Source organism: Monomorium pharaonis, chromosome 4 (assembly GCF_013373865.1).
Source record: "Monomorium pharaonis isolate MP-MQ-018 chromosome 4, ASM1337386v2, whole genome shotgun sequence".
Classification (NCBI taxonomy): Eukaryota; Metazoa; Arthropoda; class Insecta; order Hymenoptera; family Formicidae; genus Monomorium; species Monomorium pharaonis.
Window position 1 is genome coordinate 6,240,214 of NC_050470.1, and position 25,276 is coordinate 6,265,489.

The window sequence follows — 25,276 nt, forward strand, 5'->3', positions numbered from 1 at the left end:
AGTTTGAGCGTTCTTTCTAAGGATGATAAATTTTCCATTAATTTAAAGAAACTACACTGAGAAAAATGCTTTGATTGTATCAACAAGATGTACATGGTAAAATGCATTTTAGCGAAACTAAACAGAACTTTTTATTATGATTGAACTCGATATTTTATAATTAAAACGTTTAATTATAGACTTAACTAAAAATTGGGTAACATTTTTCGATTGGATCTATAAAATTTCTAGTTATATTGCAGTTTTTTACGAAAATACATTAAACTGAATATAAATATATGAATTTAATATTATTATCAAGAATTTTTGGAAGAGTCGTTTATTTTCTAACAGATTGGTTGAATCTATCAGATTTTCAATTTTTTAATGAGATTTTTTTCCAATGTACAATTACGTTAATATATTCTCAAATTTTTAGAAGGTTAAATTTCAGAGTGGGTTAAATACAGAAAAAATCTATGATTTACTGAAATCTGGTAATAAATGAGTAGTGAGGCTCAGATCTCTTCCACTTACATCCCGGCAAAAATTAGCGGCGTCGGATCTCTTTTTCTTCGTTCTCTCTGTACACTTAGCCACCGTCCAACTTTTCTCGAGATTTCTCTCTCTTTTTCTCTCTCGCAACGCGTATCAACACAATGCAGAAACGAGCGGTACCGACCGGCAAGCTATTTATGACGTGTGCAGTCGGTGCGCGGTCGACTTTGTAGCTTTTACGACGTACATAGATATTGCTCGCAATAAGCACCTACCTAAGTTGTGCAATAAACTCGGACAGGTAGTTAAAAACCCACTTTGACGGGACTTGAAGCGCGAAACGTACTGAAAAGCGGTGTCCTTGTCCACGTCACTTGTTCGTCCTTGCAACTACCGTGCGAAAACGAAATAAATACGATGATGGGCTTCTGCTGTTTTTTTTTTAATAATAAGAAGGTACCATTGCATGACAAACATTAAGTTTCGAGCATCTGTGCAGACAATCATTGCACAGGATTCTAAATGAAATAAATTCTAACTTTTTACAGCTAATAAAGTTCGTAGGAATTCGATTGAAGTAAGATTATATTACAATGTAATATGATGATACTAAAAATTTATATTTATTGATATTATATAATGTAAACTGTAGAATTTTATTGCCGGTAGCGTATACTAATGCCTAAGCATATTGAATGGTTTTTTTCATAAATTTTTTTTGGCATGTCTTCTTATCAAATATACAATCTCGTTTTTACGTATCTATTCTACGTTAGAATAATAAAGCATACTTTATATACATCAACATTACAAACATTAATATCGAATTTGCATATCTAAATATAGATAAAATGTTTTGAATTACAAATGTGTGATCAAGATTGTACATTCTAATAATTATTGATAATGACGTTAATTGATTGACATCTTACAATTTTTGCGCACAATCAGCTGATTCAGCATAATTAATAATAATTATACAAAAACAGTAAAATTTTTACTTAGCGCAAATAGCTTTATTTAGTGAAAACTTATTTTCTTTGAAATCTGTTGTTAAAGTTGTTTTTTTGCTTCTCAATGGCTTTTCCTATTGCTGGGTTTTTAATTTTAGTTAAACAGCAATTCTTTGGCATATATTTCAGATAATTACTTTTTAAGCTGCGCATATATGTTTGCACAAGTACGTTTGTGCAAGTCTATCACGTTTAAAGGACAAAACTGTACAGTTATCGTAAATATGGTGTACACGTTCCGGTTGACTTGCACAAGTTTTGATAAGTTTACGGTAACACGTGTGACCAGCAAGAGCACTTTAAAAGTAAGAAATTGACTAATCACGGACGATTATTCCCCTCACATTTGATTGTGATTGGTCACATTTTTACAGCTTAAGTCTTATTACACTTATTATAAGATTAACCCTAAAACAATTAATTTTACTCTCGTTATGTCATTTTTAAATTTTAAATTTTTATTCAATTATAAACAAAACCAATTTAAATTGAGATAGTTGCATAGGGAAAATTGCTCTCAAGAAGAAAATCAATCCCTCCCTCCCTCCCGGTCTATCCCCGTCTCTCCCGGTCTCTCCCCGTCTCTCCCCGTATCTGCCGGTCTCTCCCCATCTCTCCTGGTCTCTCCCCGTCTCTCCCGGTCTCTCTTCGTCTCTCCCCGTCTCTCCCGGTCTCTCCCCATCTCTCCCGGTCTCTCCCCGTCTCTCCCCGTCTCTCCCGGTCTCTCCCCGTCTCTCCCCATCTCTCCCCGTCTCCCCGGTGTCTTACGGTCTCTCCCCGTCTCTCCCGGTCTCTCCCGGTCTCTCCTCGTCTCTCCCGGTCTCTCCCGGTCTCTCCCCGTCTCTCCCGGTCTCTCCCGGTCTCTCCTCGTCTCTCCCGGTCTCTCCCCGTCTCTCCCTGTCTCTTCCGTCTCTCCCCGTCTCTCCCGGTCTCAATCGGTCTAAATCGATACTCTTCCACGTTCGGGCATCATCGAAGCGAGTTATGGACTCGAGGAGAGAAAGGATAGGAGGGAGGGAGAGGACGGGGAGAAATAAGAATGCCGCGTAAGTATAGAGAGCATAATAATCAGAAGTAAATTGCGAATACGTGAGGCTACCGTATTGCAGGGATCCGCGGCACTGCGAGGTCTCCATCGTTCCCGCCGTGAGGTCCCTCCTCTAGGGCCCGGCGGTGCTCATCGTTCCTTCCGCAGGGCCTCGTCCCTCGTCCCTCCTCCCCCTCTCTCGCGCTCGTCTGCGAGAGATACATGAACGCGCGAGAGCGCCTGACCTACCGGTAATCTAATTTGAATCCCGGAGCCTCGGTCAGATAATGGAACACGTATCGAATAATATTACGAGCGATTCGATTCGATATCATTTGTAATTCCGGAGCCGGGAGACCGCAGCGCGCCGCGGGTCCACGGAGGCCAGCCGGCCCGATCTGTGGGGCCCCAACGCATCCGTCGTGCGAACAACTCATTTTATCGCGTAGTCCGGGATAGCGGCGAATGTAACGTAGGTGAGAGGGTATATCGAGAAACTTTGGGACCTCGTTGAAGCGTGATCGGAGTAGAAAGATGAGATCGTGCGGCCGAACGCACTCCTGGATATCTCACGGAGGAAACGTTAAAAATGAAGAAAGATCTCGGTTATTGCACGGAGAGAGAGAAAGCAAAGTAAGATAAAATATATTAAATGTGAGTTATGTGGTTGAGTGAACACTTTTACTACGTGAAAGGTTTTGCATTTAAATTAATCGTCAGATAAAAATTATATGAAAGTGTATAAATAACAATGATGCATATTTATATATCTACACAAAACTAAATTATACAATCAAATTAAAACTAATACATTCCTATTTAATATAATCATTGTTTTGTATTGTACAAACAACAAAATAAAATCTTCTTTAAAGAATTTGATAATCTTAATTTCTCTCTCAATAATAAATCCGATATTTCTTTCTCTTAACTCATGAAAACTATTATTGAATAATGAGAATATATTTTTCTTGATAAAACTATTATATAAAATTTCTTTGTGTAAACAAATTATGTCTATTTAATGCTATGTAATCTTATTTCAATATTAACATTTTAAAAGTACAGATATTTTCAAAACAAGATTTTTTTCTGTGCAGCTCTTGGAAATTAATAATTATGCAGTTTCCTAAAACATAATTATATCACTTTAGAAAAATTAAATGACATTTAATAATTAAACGCATTTTATTGAGTTTATTTCCGCTCAATAAAATTAAAAAAAAAGTTTCTTAATGACTAGGACGGATTAGATAGATTGTGGTGAAGGATGATTATAGGAAAAAGAAGTATGCGTACGTGCTTCTAGAGTAAACGGAGCATTATCTCTTTTTGCCATGTGCGAGTAGCTTTCCCAGCTGCCGACACTCAGCCAATCAGTCACATCGAAATGTAGCAGTCAGTATAGCGAGTTAATTTCCAAGAATCCCGATGATTTTGCACGGTTTTCTTGTTTCACGTGCTAACGGTCAGTTGGCGTTCGTAGCGCTTGCGAGGTGTGAGAAGTTCCATGAAAAAACATAATTAGGCCGTGATTTAGAAAATGAGGCAAATTACGCATCCGCCGACTATTAATACACCTTGTTAGTTGGAGCAGTGCGAGATTAAGGCTAGTTGAGTAAACATACGTCAGATATTGCAGCATCTTGGACTCGGCTCCAGTTTTCTGAAATTCTCAACCGTAAACGATCCTCGTATTATCTGCTTTTTCTACTTTTCCCTCTTGCATCTCCTACTCGCCTTCTCATTCTACCTCACGGTCACGCAAATGTGTGATGTAGCTGGAGAGCGCAGAAGAAGTACAAAAGAAGAAGTGACAGCACGGTAATCCGGCCGCGATATATATGTATCTCAATAGGAATAAAAAATCTCTTTGTCCACGTTAATTTGGGTCAGGTCTAACGTCCACTCGCATCTATCCTCACATTCAAGCATTCTCTGTTTGAGAAATTAAATCGTTGGGCTATTTGGAAAAAGGAAGAACGTGGTTTTCCTTTCATGAATACGGACCACTCAAAACTGTAGCTTCACGAGCCTTGAAGATAATACCTTTGCACCTGCTGGCACAGATTACACACCGCGATAGGGCACTGGGACGCTTTCGTAAATTGCGCAATTCTCGGTCGCGTCTTCTCAAAGAGACGTCCTCCCGAAGGACGCGCTAAAAAAAGGAACCCGGGAAGGGCGAGAAAAAGGGAGAGAGAGAGAGAGAGAGAGAGAGCGAATGAGAAAAAGCGAGGAGGAAGGACACGCGGCGCTCCTTCACGACAAAGGCCGAGAGGTGGAGAGGCTACTTTTTTGTTGAAAGTTTTCGCATATTGCTCGCACCGTCGGAAGTCGCGGGCCCCGCGTTTTCTGTATCACGCTATATGCAAATGAGACATATGCTCTCCCCGAGCCACGTAATAAATTACACGTGTATAGGTAGGCCTAAAATTACGTGCCCCGGCCCCAGTGTGTGCCACGCACACACCGGCCTCGGCGGCACGTAACACGTGTCACGGGCGCATACGTGTGCACGAGGATCCGTGGTGTGTGCCTGCCCACACTCTCTTATGGGATAATACGTTCTTTTTATCGGGGACACCTCGAACGAAAGAGCCCGCGCGCGCTCGCGCGATGGTAAACTGTCCTTTCGTCGCAGCGCGGCGTTTTAAAGAGGTAACTCATCGCCGATCTCTCGTCCCTCCGTATGCTCGGAATCACGATACGTCACCTCGAGAAGGCGAAAAAGCCCGTGCGCACGTGATAACGCGACATTCTACATTTCTTCTCCGTCGCATTTGTGACATGCCCGACCCGCGATTTCAGTGGTTATATAATGTATGATATTTATCGGGGCTTTCTCCAGCGCTAAGAGAAACCGTCCCCCCAGAGAAAGAAACGCTCTGTATATAAGTCTTCGATTGTCAGATAACTTCAACATTTTTACATATGCGACGGCAACGGGAAACCCCTTTTTGTTTCCTATTATTTTTGGCTTCCGAATTGAATGTGTTTCCAACACGTTTATCAAAGTGCGAACCGTATTTATTTTCGGATTTTCTGGTGATAATTAGAGGGGGAACATATCCCGCGCACACGTGTACAAACATCGAATTAATCTTCGTTTCCCTTTCTCGGTTACTGGTACGTTTCCTTTAATCCAATTACCTGAGCGCCGAAGAGGAAAATCTGAACGAAGATCTAGACAGAACGGGTTACGAAATCTCTGGTTACGATTTTTTGTTACGGTTGTAAGCCGATCGTAAGGTAAAGATGTAATTCGTCGTTGTGATGTCGGCACTTTTTTCTCGGCACTCGTCCCTCGGAAAGGCTCATAAAGCTATTCGTTTTCTTGTAACGCAGGGGCCACTTTGTCGCAAAATCGGATTCGCCATAGTGTCGCCGGTTAGATTAAGATCACCAGACTGGAGTCCAAATCCACAATAATCATCATAAAATTAGAAGTTTATATACACGTCTCTGCTTGTACAAGTACTTTCGAAGACCATTCTCGTGATCGTTCATGGTTCTGCCATATAGGTTCAATAAAAAAAAAAAACTTCGAGGAGAAGAAACCTTTTGGTGTCGGCAAAAACACGCCAATGTACTCGTAGAAAATAGGGTCACGTGTTTTTAAATAGTTACAGGACGGGCTTTCCAGTTCTATAAATTTTTTTTTCATATTTTTAAGGGCTCCGCGATAAAACTAGAACCGTAAAGATTTATTGCACCCGGGTCCTCGCATTGTTTATCGCTTCTTCCGTTGCGTTGCTCTGTCACATTTGCGTGACCACGCATAGAATGAGAAAGCTCGCCTAATATTGAAAGGGCAGGGCGGACAGGGAGAGAGATACTAGAGATATGTACAGTCTAGTTTTATTTTTAATTAAGAATTGTGAAAACGTTAATCGATTAAAGTGAACAATAACACCAGAGATATTATTATAGACAAATTGTGGTACATAAATTATATATTTTTTGCCGCTTATTCTGATCAATACAACGAATATTTATCTTCGTTTTTGTGTATGACAAGCAGCAATTTGTACAAACAATAGCGAGTGATTTTTCTCTCCTATGGAAGTCGAAGGTGTCACTTTTTGAGAACTAAATTCAACACTCGCGCTATCCGAGCATCAAGTTGAACGACATCATTGTTCCATTGAAATCGCTGGAAATACTTGGCACATCGTATACAACGGTATATTTCACGATAAAAAAAAATGTTCGAAATGTACGCGAAATTGAATGCACGTCGATCGATATCCGTATAATGATATATGCACACTTCGGCATACCACTGACTTGTCTATTAAACTGTTCGCATATTCGCGGCACTTGTCCCTCGTATGTCATCAATCGTCGCGGCACCCTCTTTCGAGGATTAATACTTCCCGGCATCGACGTCGCGGGAGTACACGCCTAATAATAATATCGCCCGGGAGAAGTATAAGCGTGGCCCGAAACGCGAAGAATCCGTCGTTTGCCGCTGAGGTACGCTGAGGGGGAAAAAAAAATCTCGTCATTTAATTACGGCACATTTAGGGCGCGTAGGTCGTAACGACCGCCTCTAATATTAGTATCATTCGCGGAAGCGCGCTTCTGAAAAGCGATTAACGCAATACGCGGCACTCGCGTTAAGCGCCAAGTGATTTCACGCCGCCTCTCGGACCGTGCGTTAATTTCCTTTTACGAAGACCCGCCGATTATAACACTCGAACGAGTTTAAACATTCGTTCTTATTAATTTCGACGTAAAAATTACATGGAAAATATCCATTGGATAATTCCGCACTTAACGTTACGATAAACGTTATGTTTGCTTGCCGATTTCAATGCGGTATTTAAAATTAACATTCTTCCATAGTAACACAATATCTTAAATGGAATAGAACATCTGTTATATTTTATTGTTATTACATATAATAAAGAGCTCTTCTCTACTGTGGAATGTCGACAGCAGCTTAAGTTACGTGCGCTTGCGCATAAATAATATTACAAATTACAGAAGATTGATGCTCACATTTGTATGAGTTTCCGCAAATTCTAATGGCTTTGCAGATTAGTGAACGTAACGTGTACATATGATACATATGACGTAGCAAAACAACTTGTCGACTCGTTGCTCGTACGGTGAGAGCTGTGCGAAAAGTATTGCGAGTAATTACAAAATATTTCCGGTCGTCGCTCGCGTAAAAGCCGTTATTATTATCGACGTTGTTGAAGGTGTGTCACGCGCCGCGAAATTCCCGGGCAGAACGGAAGAAGAAAGGCCGCCCGCCATGGTAATCTCTCACATGTCGCTTCGGGACATCGCAGATGCGTGATCCACGAGCGAGGAATCAATAGAAAGTTTAAGATCATCATAACACGTCGATTCAGGTCTTTAACCGTGATCTCGACCGACACTCATCACCCGATGCATTTCCGTCATGTGAAAACCCGAAGGAGAGAGAGAGAAAGAGCGGAAGAGAGGGGTCTCTGTGTGTGTATCTGTCATTATCGCGTTGAAACGTTATATGGTTATTATGGACGAGTAACGCGCCTCTTGAAATGCGGGTAATTTTTCTGTTATTTATTTTCCGTTATTAATTGTTATCAGCGCGCTAAATCAACATGCATTAATAGGAACTAATTAAGCCAACGGGTCCCATTAGATAAACGAGCGCAATTTGTGCTAGTTAAGTAGGTAATTAACTTGAGAGATAAAGATTTTAAAAACACTAAAAAGATTCGAGGATTATAAAAATCGATCCTCCTCGAGAGGAGGAAATCACTTAAATATCACAAAATCACGCGTATGTCGATAGATGCTGTCAGGTAATAATATTAAAAGTGAATCTGTATCTTTGTGTATTATTAATTGCAAATCACAGCGAATTATAATTTACATTTCAATATATTAAAACTGCATTCAATACCAGGAGTCACGTTTTTTCATTGTGTTTTTCTTTCGATTGTGCTTTCATGTATATTCTTTTTTTTTTGTGCAGACTTTTTCGTCTGCTTTCGTCCGAAACTGTGTTCAGTATGCGTTGATTACGAGTTTATTGAAACGTTGGTATTATACATCGACCCGTCACTTATGATGCGGCGTACAGGTCCGGAAAGGTTGCAGATCCTAAGTATTCGAGCGAGCTCGAATTAGCGTTTGCTGACTCGTATTTTTGGCACCTGCCACACCTAACGCGCCACGAAATTCGAAACGTTCCGTGCATCAGGGCGGTGTAGAAGAGTAAAATAAAGCACCGCTTTGGAAAGAATTGAACACGGCCGGCATTTCCTGACTCTCGTGAGGTGCATCAATCAAAATTAATACCCGTATTTATTGCCGATATATTTAAACTCATTGATAACGAGCGATTACGAGGTTTCGTGAGTAATCAATGGTCTTGATCCTCGCACACATTTTATCTCGTTTCTCGGAATGTAAACGCGACGGAACGATAGTATTTTAAGGCTTTAAGCAATCTTAGAATTACATGGTTGATTATCCGGAACTCATCGTCGAGTGATTTGCATTTCTTTCACAGATGATTATATCACGGCTAGATATCTTTCCTCGAGAAAAAGATTTTCTCGATAAATTTTTTCTGTTTTAAAGGATCGCTATAAACATTAAAAACTACAAGTTGCAATTGAAAACGAAAACGGGAAAATGAAAAACAAGAATATTTAATCGGAACGGACTATTTCCGTTCGTTTAAAACTGTTTCAGTTATTATAGGTAATGTTGCCGTCGCCTGGCTCGAATCGCGAATGTCTTATAACGTAAAGTAAAACGCTTATGTTACATAAAAACACGGCAAATATATAGTACGCTCAACGTATGCATGTGCTGCATTAAAAACAGTAGTTTACTGTGCGAGAATTACTTAATGGGAAGATCAACGATTGAGATAAATAAGTATCATTACTAAACTGATTCTTCTCATTTATTCTAATCATATTTAATAAGATAATCAATTTTCGAACAATTTTATATTAATTATTGTCAATAAATCATTAATCAATTATTTTTGCTGAGATACAAATAAGATACGAAGATAAAAATAATAATACTTTAATGTTCTTTCTTCTAGAATTATTGACCTCCAAGTTGTGTAATAGAATATATATAGAAAATAAGATAAACATCCAATTCAAGTATTAAGCCATTCAGCTAAATGGTATATTTTACAAAATTGCTTATTAATAATTAAACATATTGTATACAAAACACATCAGAATAAGGAAACAAAAAATAAGTAAACAAGATTCATTTCTAGGCAAATTTACATATTTATATCTCAAGAATCATCGTCAATTTGATACAATTTTCCTCAAAATTACTCTGCTATGATTTAGTAGAAACATATTCCCAGAATACATTGCAAATCCGGTCAGAAGTAAAAGTCTGAGGAGTATGAATATCTGCGAGTGCTTACCCTGACTATGTTCGCCCGCATCGAAGGTCTTGCTGGTCATTTGGAAGAGTGCGTCCAAGGGACTGCCCTGCCCTGTGGTTCTCTTGCCGTTTTGGCCAGTGTGGGAGCCGTGCTGTTGCGGCATTTTCCTCTTGAGCTGCTGCTGCTGCGGCTGCTGAAGCGCCGGATGATGCAGACCGGGATGAATGCCCGCGTGATGAAGCGCGGCGTGATGATGGTGATGATGGGCAAGCGGGTCCGGACTACCGGAATCCGACACGGAGCTCCTTCCGGACGACGAGGAGCTGCTGAGAGGTGGCTCACTGATGGAGCTGGACATGGACGCGAGTGACATACCCATCAGCGAGAGATCTCGGGGCCCGGTCGCGTGACTCGGGTGACTACTATGATGATGATGGTGCTGCAGATGATGCTGATGATGATGCTGCTGCAGGTGATGACGCTGATGGCCGAGGCCGGAATCCGCCGTGTCCCAAGGACGGACGATCTTCGCCTTCGGCCGATGCGACAGAATATCGAGAATACTGAAAGACTTAACTCCGCGGTCATTGGATTCTCGTTCCCTCTCGTCCTCCTCATCCGAGTGCTGCATCTGCACCATCTTCAAACGTTTTAGTGGCTTGAAGTAGTCATCCGTAGTACCAGCAGCCGCCGCTCCATTGCTACCGGTCCTGCTGTTCATCTCCTCCTCCTCCTCCTCCTCCTCGTCCTCTTCGTCATCCCTGAGCGTCGTGACCGAATCACCGCTCTCGCGAGTCCTGCTACCTGTTCTGCCATTCGACATCCTATATTCCCCATTGCGAGAATAATCCCTCTCTTCATCCTCCGTCACCGAGTCCCGTGGATAGGTTCTTCTGGGACTCAGACGATCGACATAATCTTCCCTGGTAGAGGCCAGCTCGTCCTCCGTGTTGGGCGTCGCGACTACCAGCGGCAGCGGACTAGGACAGCCCACGGATATCTCGTCCTCGTCCTCCTGGACATCTCCTCGACCCGGCGAGCCTCTGCACGACGTCCGTCGGTGTGCCGACGAGCCGCTCACGCAGCCGGGTGTCGCGGCGCTGGAAGATACCGTCGTTGATGGCGACATCGTGTACGATTCTGTCATCTCCGTGGTACACATGCCGCGCCGATATGAGAAGGAGGGCTGAACTAAAAAGCTCGAGACACTCGCCTGATGGCTTTTGGCGAGCCAGTCGCGAGGCCACGGCAAAATTAACTTCTCAAGCACCGCGCATTCTTTCGATAACGCACTTACGTCCTAAAACTGTTCACGGGATCACCGCACGGTCTATCAAGTCTCATTCACTGGCCTAACATGTTCAAGTCCTCGACAATCTGGTGGCAGCGAGCCCGTTCGAGCCACAGTCACAAAACCAATCGCACTAATCGCTATCGGTGACCCGTCATCGCGCTTCAAACCGGCACACGAGTCACATCATTGACGACCTCCGGATGATCCGTCTTCTATCTCTCGTCGAGACATCTTCCTCGAGTGGCCACCGTTAAATGTCAGCATGCGAAAGAGAGACGTCAATTGTCATTCTGTCAAACGCCCGACTCGTGTGTCCTCCCTCCTTCACTCTGACGCACTGCCACCGTCGTCCGTTCGAAACTCAACACCAAAATATGATACCCAGGGCTTCATAGCGAGCGAGCTGTGGAACGCTTCTGTTCCCCGAGCGTCCTCGAATGACAACCTGTTTCTGTCGAAAGTAGAAACCCGACCGGATGTCAGTCCTCCTCCCTTCGCTATTTCTCACTGAACACCACCAGCACACGGAAAAGGAGAGAAAGAGAGAGACGGAGAAAAACGCGTCCTGACGCCGCGCGTCGCAGAGACACCCGCTGCGAGCGAGATACGCGCGCGAAACGTCAATACGTCGGCGTTTAACGAGTTTCGGTGCTAAGGAGGCAGCCGGGTGCCTCCTCTCAGGCCAGTCGAAGCCGGTGACGCGAAATGGTACGGTGGACGGGGATCCCCCGGCGCCGGCGTTGGGCAGGCGCTTTCTTCACGACCGGCTCGGCGCACGCGTAGAAGGACGGTGGAGCCGTTCGAGTCCGGCCGCACGTTTCGAAGCCGCTGCCACGGTACCGGGTGCCACCTCCGTCGCGAGAACGCGCCCCCTTGGCGGATCCCGTGGGCCGGTCGAGATCTGATCCCGCCTACGGTAATCTAACGTAGTCAGCACGGCAAAATGACGCCGCCGCTGCCGCGGGATGGAATTTTTACGAGACGTACTTAACATCCCGCAGCGTCGCGGCGGGCGCGACCGTCCTTCCTTCCTCTCACCTCCTCTGCTCCCTCCTCTCTCCCTCCTTATTCCACCCCTCTCTATCTCTCTCTCTCTCTCTCTCCTCTCCGCCTCGAAACGCGCGAGCATTCTCCCGCTCTCGAGAATGACGTGGGACTGACCCTCCACGACGCAGAGGGCGACTAACGAGGGCCCACCGTGATTTTCGTCCCACCCGGAGCGTGGATTTCGGCCTCCGCCGCGAGCGAGTCTTGGGAACGGATTATCGGGCGGGATGTTAACGGCCGCGTCTCTCGATCACGCGGGACGGACGACGACTTGGAGATCGACGGGCGGCCCGCAAATACGTCTGATAGCGACGCGATATATTCCACACGGGGAACCGATGAGAGAACTCGTCTTCCGTAGTATTATGCATTATACATTATGCGTAACATCTCTATAATTTGCGTTTGTGTCAGTTACTTCCTCTATTATTATCCACGTCTTTCTACTTTGTGATACCTGTGTTATCGCTTGGTCATTTGAGCATAAAATATAAGTATGCAGCACGATATAAATGTAATAGGTTTTTCTTTTTTTTTAAATATATTTGTGAAGGCTCTTATAAAGCAATGTCGATATGCAAATTGTACCTGCCAATTGCAGTGCGATAAAGTTATCGTCTCGCTCGTGAAACATAATTTGAAAATTGTGTTAGATTCCCTGATAAAAATTTTCTACAGAATTTTTATACGAATTGGGACACTTTTCAGAAATCCTGAAAAGATCTACATCTTTCCTCAGAATTGTTATAATTTTTTAGAGTTTCTGTATGATTTTATAACTTTTTAGGAAATCTTTCAGATTTTTTATACGCGAATCTTAAAATATTTTATACATAAAAGTTACATATAATATGTATATGAAAAAAATTTGAAGAAAGATTTTCTTAGTTTTTTTTTAAATATTTTAGGTTGCCTAAAAAATTTTTTTAGAAAAATTTTCATCAACGTTATATAGTGAAAATATGTTCTACAATCAAATAAATAAAATTAGAATTTTATCTTTTTTTATACGCATAAAACGAAGGAGACATTTTTTCTCATGTAATCGCGACGGATTCTCAAGATTGCAACAAGCGGAAGTATCTATGAATCAGAGATAACTAATCGGATATGGTCGAATTATCAAAGGACATGAAAGACGACGATGGCTGCCATAGATAAGGTCGCTTGACTATTACCGACCCATTATAACGATAGAAGAATATCGCATCTATTACATACGTCTGTTACATACAGATCATTATCTACAACCCGATTTCAGAATCGATTTAGCTATCAATTGTAATTGTGGCACAATAGTCGACAAACTGGCGACTCTCGATATTATCCTTCCGTTATAAGTGTTATTAAATTACAAAGGTTTAAACTGTTACACGCGAAAGACAAACGGGAATTCTGTTGTATTCTTCTTTAATTAATTATCTCAATTATTTAATGATTTTGTCACGTGAAATTAAATAAATAATATACTTATAAAATATAGTGAGAGGTACAGAAAAAAATTTCAATTATATTTTATATATAAAACTGAGATAACTAATTATTTAGTTTCATCTAGACAATCAAAATATATGTTTTATAACATTTTTATGAATACTAAATTGAAATACTTAATTTCAATAATTATTAATATTTTGAATTATAAATTTATGTCGAATAATATTGTTTTAATTACCAAAGTTAAAGTTGATATTTGCATGAGTGTTTGAGCACAAACAGTAATTTTAAACAGACTTCAGCTTATTGTCGTCAGTATCTTTTGTGCAACCAGCCGAATAAAGAAAAAAACCAAGCGTATATCGTATTGAACAGGTTTAATTTAAAGAGAACAGAAACGAAGACCATTGAATTTCCTGCGTTCTATTTTTGTTTCACCTGTTCGTGGTTTTTAGCCGATAGAATCGCTCCACTATGCATCCGACGGATACGTGTACGTTGTTGTCTTTCGAATATATTTTCGAACTCTAACTTTTCCATTGACAATAAAAATCAACAATACATTGCAGAGATATTATTTAATTTTATCTAAATTCTATAAACAAATATTTAAGTTATTGTTTGATATTGTAGGAACACTATATATTCGTTCATTATCGTATTGATATTTGGCATTATTTGAAATACAATTTAAAATACAATTTTCATCCTCTTGATCTATTATTAGGGTAACATTAGAGGAACTTTCACTTATTAATTGCGAATGAAAGTTAATTACTATTATTATATAAAAAAGAAACGTAGCAAAAGCCATCATAAAAATTCATCTTACATTACATAGTTGACGTATATGCACGCATTATACGTCTCTGTCACATTTCTATACGTCGTAAATCGATATTACCTGCCGATTTGTGATGCAAATGTGAATTTATATAATACCGAGAAACAATTTGCTTTCACCGAGCGACGAGTCGCTTTCGTGCCTTCGAAATTTCACAGAAGCGGATTTCGCGAGCCTGTAATGTGAACACCGATAATTGTAATAAATCGCGCCAACCAATTTACCGCGCTTAGCAGTACACGACGATACTAAATTGTGCGCGACTGCATGCATGCAACGTGTAATCCAATCCTACCGACATCCTGCCCATCTAGATTGCCGCGGATTAATAGTCATTATTTCGCATAAGTAGCATAACTGAAAAATACATACCGCGTAAACGCGACGTGTATGAGGAACAATTGTCCCAGGCACTTTGGAGACAATCACGCGCAAGAGATTGATGTCACTCTCCGCGCGTAACAGTGTTTTTGATATTGATAAATTAATACTTAGAAACTTGAGGAATATCTTCCACTTGTCAGCAGTTATCTACGATTGTAGAGATACGGCGAATCAAAGAGGGAAGAGGAGAGGATATCGAGTAACTTCGTCAAATTTTTAATTTTTCAATTGAGACCTTGTCTTTATTTACATTTTATTGATAATTATGAATTTTCTGTCGAATCGGGGCGACATGAATAGACGTACATATAATTCCACTGTCTGTTTTGTGGGCTATTCAAAAGAGATGCATGACACGAGACAAAATGTTCTTTCAACGATTTAGAGCCGTTATTTTCCTATCGAGCACTTGATTAGACGTTTTCATTCATAACTGCTTAATTTTTAACATACGGCATCTGGATGACTAAACGTCAAATTGTAACTCGTTTAAAGCACAATTCACTCGGAGATATGTGAAAAATGAGACTTTATCCTTCGGAAATAGGCATAATAATATTGGTTGTCAATCATTCATAACACGGGAAACAATTGGTCCTCCGTCTCTCGCTACGAGAGAGATGAACTCCGAACGGATCGGCGAACACGCTCGCCCAAAGTGCCTATTTGTTTCACGGACACCCTGTATTTAATCCTAATACACGACATCACGCGATACCGCTCCGGCAATTAAAGATTAGTAGAGAAACATTTATTAAATCAATCAAGCCGGCGTGAAAGCCGGCGGCGCGGCGGCCGAATATCCGCCGATCGCGAGGATCGCAATCTCTCATTCACCGAAATCAGTAAAATCTTTTTAGAGTCCCCTTTAAGTTCAATTTAGCGGGCAGGAGCGGTGTGCCGACCATTCTTCCCGGCCAGTTCGACCAACCGGACCGTCCGTCCGTCCGCGGCCCTTTTTCTTCCTCTTCTTCTGCGTCTTTGCTTCTTCTTCTCGACCTTCCACGTCGGCTTTTCTATCCCGATACAAAGAGGCGCGAGCGAGCCTAATTATTATGATAGCTCGCCACCGGATTCTGTCGGTCCCTTTGATCTGCCGCCGTTTAGCATGATCCCCCGATATTTAGGTAGGCTCTGTTGTCCAGGAAGGCTTGGAGGGGGCACCCTCGTGCAGTAAAAGAGGAGAGAGACGATGCGTGCGTATGCGTGTACGTGTGTGACCGTGGACGAGAGGAGGGGGAGGGCGGGAGGGCGGGAGGTAGGATTTAGGGAAGGAATCATCGGCGGCACAGGGACGCGATAAACTATCCATCAATGAGGATTTTTTTCGAAAAGTTTACGCCTGTGTGTCTCCGTCTCCTCCCCTTCTGTCTCCTCCGCCCTCGTTTCTTTCCCTCCGTCCCGCTTGATTGCTTCCAGCGGCCACCACCAGTTTCGTCGTTCCCGGGCCACACGCGAACGCGGATTACATTAAGACATTTTTTACAAAGTAAGAAAGACCGACCTTTAATTGATAATTCCTTCTTTTTCACGCGCCGCGTTCGTTGGTATGCGCTCCGAGAGGTAAAAAATGGCCTGCCTTTTATGCGTGTAACGAGACGATCGTCTGATACTTTTGTTAAAATTGAATTGCAGAATAGCAAACGTTTTCGTTCTCCCTTTTTGCGAACGTGTATGTACACACAGGTGGATTTGTGTTAATTTAACACAAGATAAATTTCTTAGAAAGTAAAATATTATACGTCCAAAATTAACGCAAAAGAATGTAATATTTTAACACATTTCGTATAACACATCATAAACGTATATTTATTCAGTAAATTTAAACTTATAATGTTGATATATACAACTTATTCATTTATGTTAGAATTTATGTTTAAAATTAAATTTTTTATTTATTTACTTATAAATTGTTATTTTGTTGAGAATATTGAATATCAATTTAACACAAATTTATTTAAATAACTATTGCATTATGTTGACATTAATTAGATACAGATCTAAAAAAATGTTTTGTGTGGTCATCCATATAATTACGTAAAATACTCAAATTAACTGTTAGAATGTCAAAACTTTTTTTGCAGCACTGCTAATGTGATTCTTAAACATTCTTCTGATAATACAACAAAATTATTTTCAGATTTCTAGTTAGCTACATTTTTGTAATATTTTAACAATACCATTTTTCTGTGTATTTCTGCAATCGCAATTTTGTCGTTGTTCACACTTCTACTTCACAGCTGTTTACGGCTTTAAAACACCTAGAAAATAACATAATAACATATTATAATAACTTGTGGAGTTAATCGCATACAATATTACTAGCTATCATGTTCAGTTTATGAGTCTTTTGTAAAATGACTTTCTCCCGTGAAGACGTGACATTTGTCAGAATGTCAAAAGGCCATCGCATATACGTTATTAAAATCGGGACGCAAATCTACCGGCTTTTCAGACCAATTCCGTCAGACTCGCTCAGACACCGCGTAGTTTCGACGTTTGGCAAATGTTAGATAAATCGATGAAAATTTACGTAAAACGCATTTGTAAATATAATATTTTTATACATAAGCAACTTTGATATTTCCTACTTTTCGGAAATCTTTTACTAACCTTTTAGTTAAAGTTAATTGCAATTATATTGCATTAATATCATGATAATACAAAATACGATAAGTATACGTTTGAATTGTTTAAAGTTTATATATTTACGCTCATTTTTGCACCGGTCTTTTAGAACTTCAATTTAGATCTTGAATCGCTTCGAGTAAATTTTAGAAAAGCTTTTCGCAGTTTCGTATTATTTGGGTTACCAGTGATGCGCAACCCGCGGGCTACGGATTGCATGACTATGAACTGCAGGTTACGCATCACATAATGCGCATACAAAGTATCCTAAATGTTCACTGAAAAAAAAATTTGATAACAGCTATCAAATATTGAGTGAAAGAATGTTAATTAGATATTTAGTTAATGTAAAAAATAATTTTATTTTTTTTAAATATTTGCAATAAGTACATAACGAAATTTATTAAATATAATATTTAGAAAAGTAAAATTATTCTTAGACATATTAATTAAATATTTAATGGATTTAACTTTAATATTTGATAGGTATCGCCAAACTCTTTTTTTCGATGTACACATCACCGAAATAAACATTATGCGGCTCTCCTATTTCTAAAAATAGCCGTTAAAAATGATAATTTAAAAAAGATTGCGCATCACTGATTTGGATGATTCTCGTAATGCGTCTGCACAGAACGAAATCTCCCAATGTGCGAGGCAAACAAGCACGTTAACAGCATCAAACGTGACGCTAAATAGAGACGTGTCCTGTATAAATACAGCACTAATTTATCTCGGTGCTACCTGAAGTCTCCGGTCTGTTTAGATATTTACGTTTCACGTACCGGGTAAGATCGGCGGCATACATTCGTACACACATGCACCCGACATGCGGGCCTAGTATTGCTTCTTTTCCGTCTACCGCGCGCGACACCGAGAGAGAAGGAAGAGTTCAGTCGACGCTAACTACAGAGTCGGTGCGACGCACCCTATCTCTAGGAGTACGTTAACCGACGTGTGCTCGCGTAGATAGCGAGCGGAGTTCGATCGCTCGGATAGACGGCAAGTCTCCGTCCCATCCCGTCGCTATGTCCTCCATATTAGACGCGATACGTGTATTTAGCCGTAATTGACGAGAGTTCGGGACGAGGCAACGGAGGCTCGGCGCGGCTCATGGGCGGCCCCCCCCTCCCTCCCACCCTTCGGTGTACAATGCAACGTGCATCGGGTGGATGCGGATGTGTGCGAGTGTACGTGTGCGTCAGATCTCCCCGCTGCAGCTCCAGTCCCACCAGCGCGACCTGCTGTTCGCCCATACCCGCTGTGCCAGCCCCACTTCGCGTACCCGGGACGTCTACCCTCCCTGTCGCGCACTCGGCGAAACGCATTCCCTCTCGGCGCGGCGCCTCCGCTCGCTCGGCACGGTGCGTTCCGCTCGAGCACCGCCTCGTCCACCAGCCGATTGGTCGAGCGGCCCTTTAACGCTCGCCCCGTAAATCGATTTATATCGCGAGGGATTTTTGCTCCCTTCCTCCGCGCGCGTCGTTGTTGCATGCTTGCTCGAACGAGCGAGCGAGCGAGCGAGCGAGCGGACGCGCCGACGATACGATAAAGCACCGAAATTTTCACGCTTTCGCGAAACGCTCGCGCGTCTCGAGCTTTTCGTCGCCCCCTCCTGCGCTCCGACCCCTCCGCGCAAAGCTTGTGCAGGACGAAAACGTGTGACTCGCGGACTCGGCAGCAGTTGATTAGTAATAGAGAAGGTGGTATTATGACTCGTAATATCTCCGTTATTAAGTGAGGAATTCTAGCGATTATTCGTGGAATCATTTGTTTAATAGCTCACAGTAGCGCTAATATGCCAATACACAGCCAATGTTTGTTATAAGGCATTTTTTTAATTTTGAGCGTTTGAAAACTTTTCCGAGGTAATATTTGAGCGTTGAATCACTCGTGCTTCCTTACTTTTTAACTTATTATTATACGAATACATATAGTTAACTTTCTTTTGTTATTTAAAATTTTATTCGGTTATACACATTTTATACAAAGTTAAATATAACTTAAACAATAGAGCATAGGATTTTGCTAGTCTCCCAGATATGCTGATGTTTCAATAATCCTTACGTAGTCTCTTTTTCAAACTTTTTATATCGAAATGGTTGCTTGATAAGTTGATTATAGTTTCATTGCTAATTTATTACATATACAAATCATATTATACATTTTTAATACTACATTCTGTATACACCATCTTGTGTACTCTTTAAATAATAATCAATGTATCATCACTGATTTGCAGTGATAGACTTATAACTGTGATAATTAGTGAGTATTCACTGTCTTTTAGTGATTTTGATTTTAATGTTAGTGTATTATCGCTGAAAGCGTTTTATTATTTTGAGTCTAAAATTAATTGAATAATATATTGGCGAATGAAAATATTTTAATTTTTTAAGGTTTTAATTTTAAATATTGATTATTAACAAATTTTTTGTGTAACATATAAATGATGGCCATAATACTACTTTTTCTTTATGAAATATATACTGTTTTTAAAGATATTTCTTTCTTCTTTTAATCTTCAAAAATCGATTTATAGTATTTTCATTCGATACTGTTTATTTTTTAAAATATTTTACTGGCGAAAGAAATGTTGAAGAACTTGCAAAAAGTAAAAATTATAATCAAAATTCTTGAAATAATTTGATTTATATTGTATGGATTGTTTAGATGTATTATTAGAGATTTTATCTCTGAGAAAAATCATAGAAGAGAATTTATTGTGTCTTATTGAATCTGCCTTGTTATTTCAAATATGAAAACTAAATATAGTATCAATTTCTACTATGTTCCTTATATTGAAACGCGAATCATATTTCCCAACTGAGTGGCCAAGGGTCGAGCGTAAGAGAGGTTTCCGCTCGTTGGAACTCGGTAGAAAATGATAGTCAAAGACGCTAGCGAACGGACGTAGCTTTTCTAGCTGTCGAGGTAAATACCTGCAGATGACCAGCGGTCTTGGAGCGACCGAACAATACGGCTGAGTGGCCGCGACCAATCGAACAAACGACTTGGCTTTGTTAACCTCCGTGAAGGTGACTGTGCTCCAAAGCATCACTTATTAGGCACGCGACCCTCGTAGAGCGAAGATGGCTGCGGCACGACTGTGAATCGAATGGGAAACAATACGTCGTGAGAGAGATCCCCGATCAGCACCCTTGTACAAAAGATTTACTCAGAACCACAAACTCGACGAAATAACACCTCGCGTGAATTATGAGCAAAAGTAGCCGGGCTCTTTTCTCTATTTCCTTTCTAGACTAAATTGCTCAGAGGCTCGCGCTTTTGAAAGTTGGCTAATAATTGTTAAGAGTTTGCCGCAATAATTCGCGATAATTCTTTAATTTTATGAAATTTAACGCTCACGATCATTGTTAATTTAAAAGGTTGCAAACGTAAACGCCGTGATTATTCATTTCGCAATCTAATTTTAATTAGATTTGAAATAAAGATTATTTTTTTACCTAATTTATTTTGAAGAAATTATCATATAAATTTTGTCACAATTTTACACATTCACATATACGTTCACTTAATAATAATTGTTATGCAAATTTCTATGGGAATATTCTATGAGAATTCATATTTTCTGCAAAATTAAATATTTTTTTAATATTAAGTACGCTAAAGAATAAATCGTGGTAACAATAATATAAAAAACTGATAATTATACAAATGTTGATACATAAAATGTACATAGTTGAACAAACTGAAATATTAGTTACAATAACTAAAGAAGTAGTTTGTTCAACGGTTTTAATTAATTCTACATATCAAAGCGAGAAATTATTTGAATTAAAAATTTATAATTCGACACGGATAAATCTAAATATAATATATAGAAATTAGTCATTTGTCAAAATCTAATTTGATTCAAAATTAAATTTGAAATTATAGAAAACTTGTATAAATAATTTTTTTTAATAATTTCAATTTTGACAAAAATTGACTTGCATTGTTTTTTAAATGGCCAATTTATATATTTTAAAAAATTTTATATTTCTAAGGTATTTTATATACACATACGTGCTTTATTCTAAACAATGCCTGTTCGTCAGTTACTTTTTTTTGCTTCAATATTGCGGTCCTAATGTTGAATAATAGATACTAACATTGCTTATTGAGAGGGCGAGCCCTAGTCTATAGATTTCTTACCGTCAGGAGAGCAAGAAAGGGCGAGAGGGAGGGACGAATCGTGCTTCATCGTCCGGAAGTGATTCGATATAGCCTAAGAACGTCTGATGGGAGAACAGCTAGGGAGGTGACAAATTGAATGTCGTCTTCGTCACAGACACTGCAAAATTCTATCTGCTGGTAACAGGATCGATAACACGAGTTTTCCCTCCGTTTACGAGTTTAATCTTGAAATACGGCGTAAAAAAAGAACTCGATACCCAAAAAGTGTATTAAACCGTGCGTGATCGTGTTATAAAATAGCCTCGTTCAGACAAAATATTTCCGCTTACATTTATGCGCGATTAGAAACGGACAATTATATTTAAACAGCTGTAAAGCACCTTTTAAAGATAAACATTTCATCTGCATCTCATTTAAATGAATAGTTTTAATGTCGTCGCCGAAAGCTCACTCTTCAATAATCCGAATGCGCGCGTGCGTTAACAGACAAACGGGAACGGCTCGTAGCCATCAATCTGGTTATTCACGCGGCAATCAAGGCTCTTTCACGTCTCAGACGAGTCCGACGAGTCTATCGGCGATCTCGAGGAGCTTTTCTGCACCGATTTTCTCTGGTTTTTTGTGCGCTCACACGGGTTGACCTGCGCGCGACAAATCGCTCGAGCTCGCATGACATGTAAATCCCAAAATCGGTGAAAGATCCCTTCCCTCCCCGAGTACGCTTACAGTGCTCTTCGTCCCGGCTCGCCCCGTCCATGAACGTGCCCGATGAACGCATTAGACATGCTTGCCTACTTCGGGCAATATCTATGGGTGGGCTCGACGATCCATCGGCAGCAGACGAAGCGGCCGCTCGATGCCCACACAAGCCTCCATCGTGGCGCACGACGGTAACAACGCGACGACGATGGCGATGCTTCCTTCGGCCCTCCGGAGGCGTTTATTTGCGAGTGTAACTCTGAGTCCGATCGATTCGCGATACTTCGACCGACCTAGAGGTTTCAGAGAGAGAGAGAGAGAGAGAGAGAAAGAAAGCTGTTTCCTAGAAAGCCTTTCTGCCTTCTACAAATCCTATCCCGACTTTACGCAACCGGCGGCGTTACCATTTTGTCGCGATCGCGTTAAGCCTATTATAGCCTTGGCCCTTGTTTCCTACATTGCATAAAGGCAAATTTCACCTTGTGCATTATTATCTCGAGTAACGAAACGTGCGGTCTATGTTTTTCTTTTTACAATAGCACTATAGACTTGAATTTATCTTTAAAAAAGAGAGAGAAATTAAATATCCAAAGTTACTTATATTATTTATTTGTTATCGAGGAATTTATCGTATGTTAAGGAGTCTCTGCATGATTTCTGATCATAATCTTTTCGTTCGAAATACCTAAAAATAAAAGCCTGTTCGATCTCAGAGTGTATAACTTGCCCTAAATTGAATTCTATGCCCGAATAATTTGCATCGAAAAAGTCGCGAGAAATCATTAGGCGTTACGCAAGGATGCTCTCAACGATGTATTAGCATGATAATGTTCGCGATTAGGGCGTGCGCGAGAGCTACTTGATTCTCTTCCTGGGCAGTCGTTGCCGAGGAACGCACGTCGTTACGAGCATCCCGATTGAAAGCTGGGAGGGGGCAAGAGAAAATTTGTGATGGCCTTAAGGGTATATACACGCCCTTCGTGGCGGACCTGGCCTAAACTAGACTGACAATAAGTCCCCGGAAGAGCGAGCGATCTGCCCCCCTCAGCACGGCGACCCTCCGGCAATAATTAGGCCCATTCAATGAGGAGATTTATGTAACTCACCATGATGGAATATCTTATTCCATTCGTGGCAACAGATAGAGAGAGAGAGAGAGAGAGAGAGAGAGAGAGAGAGAGAGAGAGAGTGAGAAAGAGAAAGAAAGAGAGCCCAGAGGAAGCGGGACGCCATCACGGGAAGAAGAGCTCGGCAAACCACAGGCAATAATTTATTTATCACATCTATACGGCCGCATGACAGATCCGCCGCGGTAAGTTGTTTCAGGGGGGGTTTCGGAGCGGCGTGTGGTGCGGGGGTAATCCGTTTCCTCTCCGACGATCGAACTGTCGCGATCCGCTGAGAGATCGGTTACCCACGGCGTGGTACTCGAACTCAATTACAGTCTGTCTCTCTCACGCACTTACATCCGACCGGGGAGAAACGCGCGTCTGTGTGAAGCGCCCATATCAGACGTATCGAAGACGCGAGAGTTGCGAATAATTGAAGATTAAAATTCAACAAAGTCGGAACAGGATGGATTAAAGATGCTTTAGTTTACGCAATAACTATATACCTAAAAGTTATCGAAATTTAAAAGGCTTCTCAGATCTCTTTTTTTCCTAATCAACTATAAAACATTTTGATGGCGAACACGCGAATTTTGATTTCAAAACCAATTGCAAAGAACAAATCAAGCAATTTGGCTTAAAATAGCTTATGCAGCGCAACTAACCATTTTGCTGCAATTTTAGATAAATTTTTAAACGAGTAAGTGGATCTGAATAACCTTTTACATGAATATTTATCACGGTTATATTTTTAGTGTTATTTTTAAATTTAATTTGTAAATAAGTATTATAAAACGCAATTTTACATCATGAAAATTAAAAGCGGACCAAAAATGAAACAATTTCTAAATAAGATATTGAGAGAATTGTACTCAAATTTTACAGACATACTCAAACGTAATAATAGAATACTCTATGAAATTTATATATATTTAAACAAATAATAAGTGAGATTAAGACCAATAATACGAATAATACAATTAAGCGAAGAGGAATGATATTTTTTAATCGAAACGTCCAAATATTTCTGTAAATTTTCAGTTTATGCAAGTTACTATTTATTTCTCGATCTTAAAACACAATTTTAAATTAAAAAAAAGTAACGCTTTGAAAAATGACGCATCCTTTAAAATTAAACTTATTTAACAGAATTCTAATCTTTAATTCGTAATTTTCAATCTCCAATGCGTAATCTGATACAGATTTGATATAGAAAATAACAATATTTAAAAAGACCACTGAGACACTTAATAATATCTTATTACTACAACATTCTTTTAGAGAGATAATCCAAAATAAACTCAATATACTCTCCAGATGAACAATAACATTGTGCAATAATATTAAACATCTAAGGACCGTTTAAGTTGCTTTGATTTAAATGTTTGTATATTTTTAATATATTTTTTAATATATATTTATATTTTCCCGCGTCCCAACTGCAGTAGGAACGTAAATATCTCCAATCGAACGTGATTAAAAATTAGAAACTTATTTATTTGCATGCCCAAAGGTCTTCCCGTTTATATCTTACTAAATACTTAAGGATTTATATGACTTCCGAGAACTCTAAATGGTGTTAAATAAATGCGTAACTTTTCAGGTTGATAAAGTTTAAAAATTTTTTTACCTCCGAGAGGAAAAACCATTGATAAGAATAATACCTCAATCTCATTAGGCATCGCAATTTGTCCCTGACTCGTAGATATAATCTCGCGATATAGTAGAGTTAATTAAATGTGGCGACGGAAGAAGCTGTTGACGCAACTTTCTGATATAAGAGTGACTCTCGTACGGCCGGTCCC

At 40.3% G+C, this 25,276-nt stretch overlaps 1 protein-coding gene and 1 long non-coding RNA gene across 3 annotated transcripts in view; one reads left to right on the plus strand and one right to left on the minus strand.

Annotated features, from left to right (window-relative positions):
- The window catches only part of LOC105838877 (muscle-specific homeobox protein tinman), a 55,073-nt gene extending 43,187 nt beyond the window's left edge, over nucleotides 1-11,886 (minus strand). Inside the window, exon 1 of the mRNA XM_012684780.3 lies at nucleotides 9,929-11,886. Within this exon, the coding sequence (XP_012540234.1) occupies nucleotides 9,929-11,051 (1,123 nt within the window). The 5' untranslated portion in view covers nucleotides 11,052-11,886. The remainder of the gene's footprint in view (nucleotides 1-9,928) is intronic.
- Nucleotides 1-25,276, plus strand: part of LOC118645112 — a 109,547-nt gene that overhangs the window by 81,013 nt on the left and 3,258 nt on the right. The gene's annotated exons all lie outside the window — the stretch shown is intronic.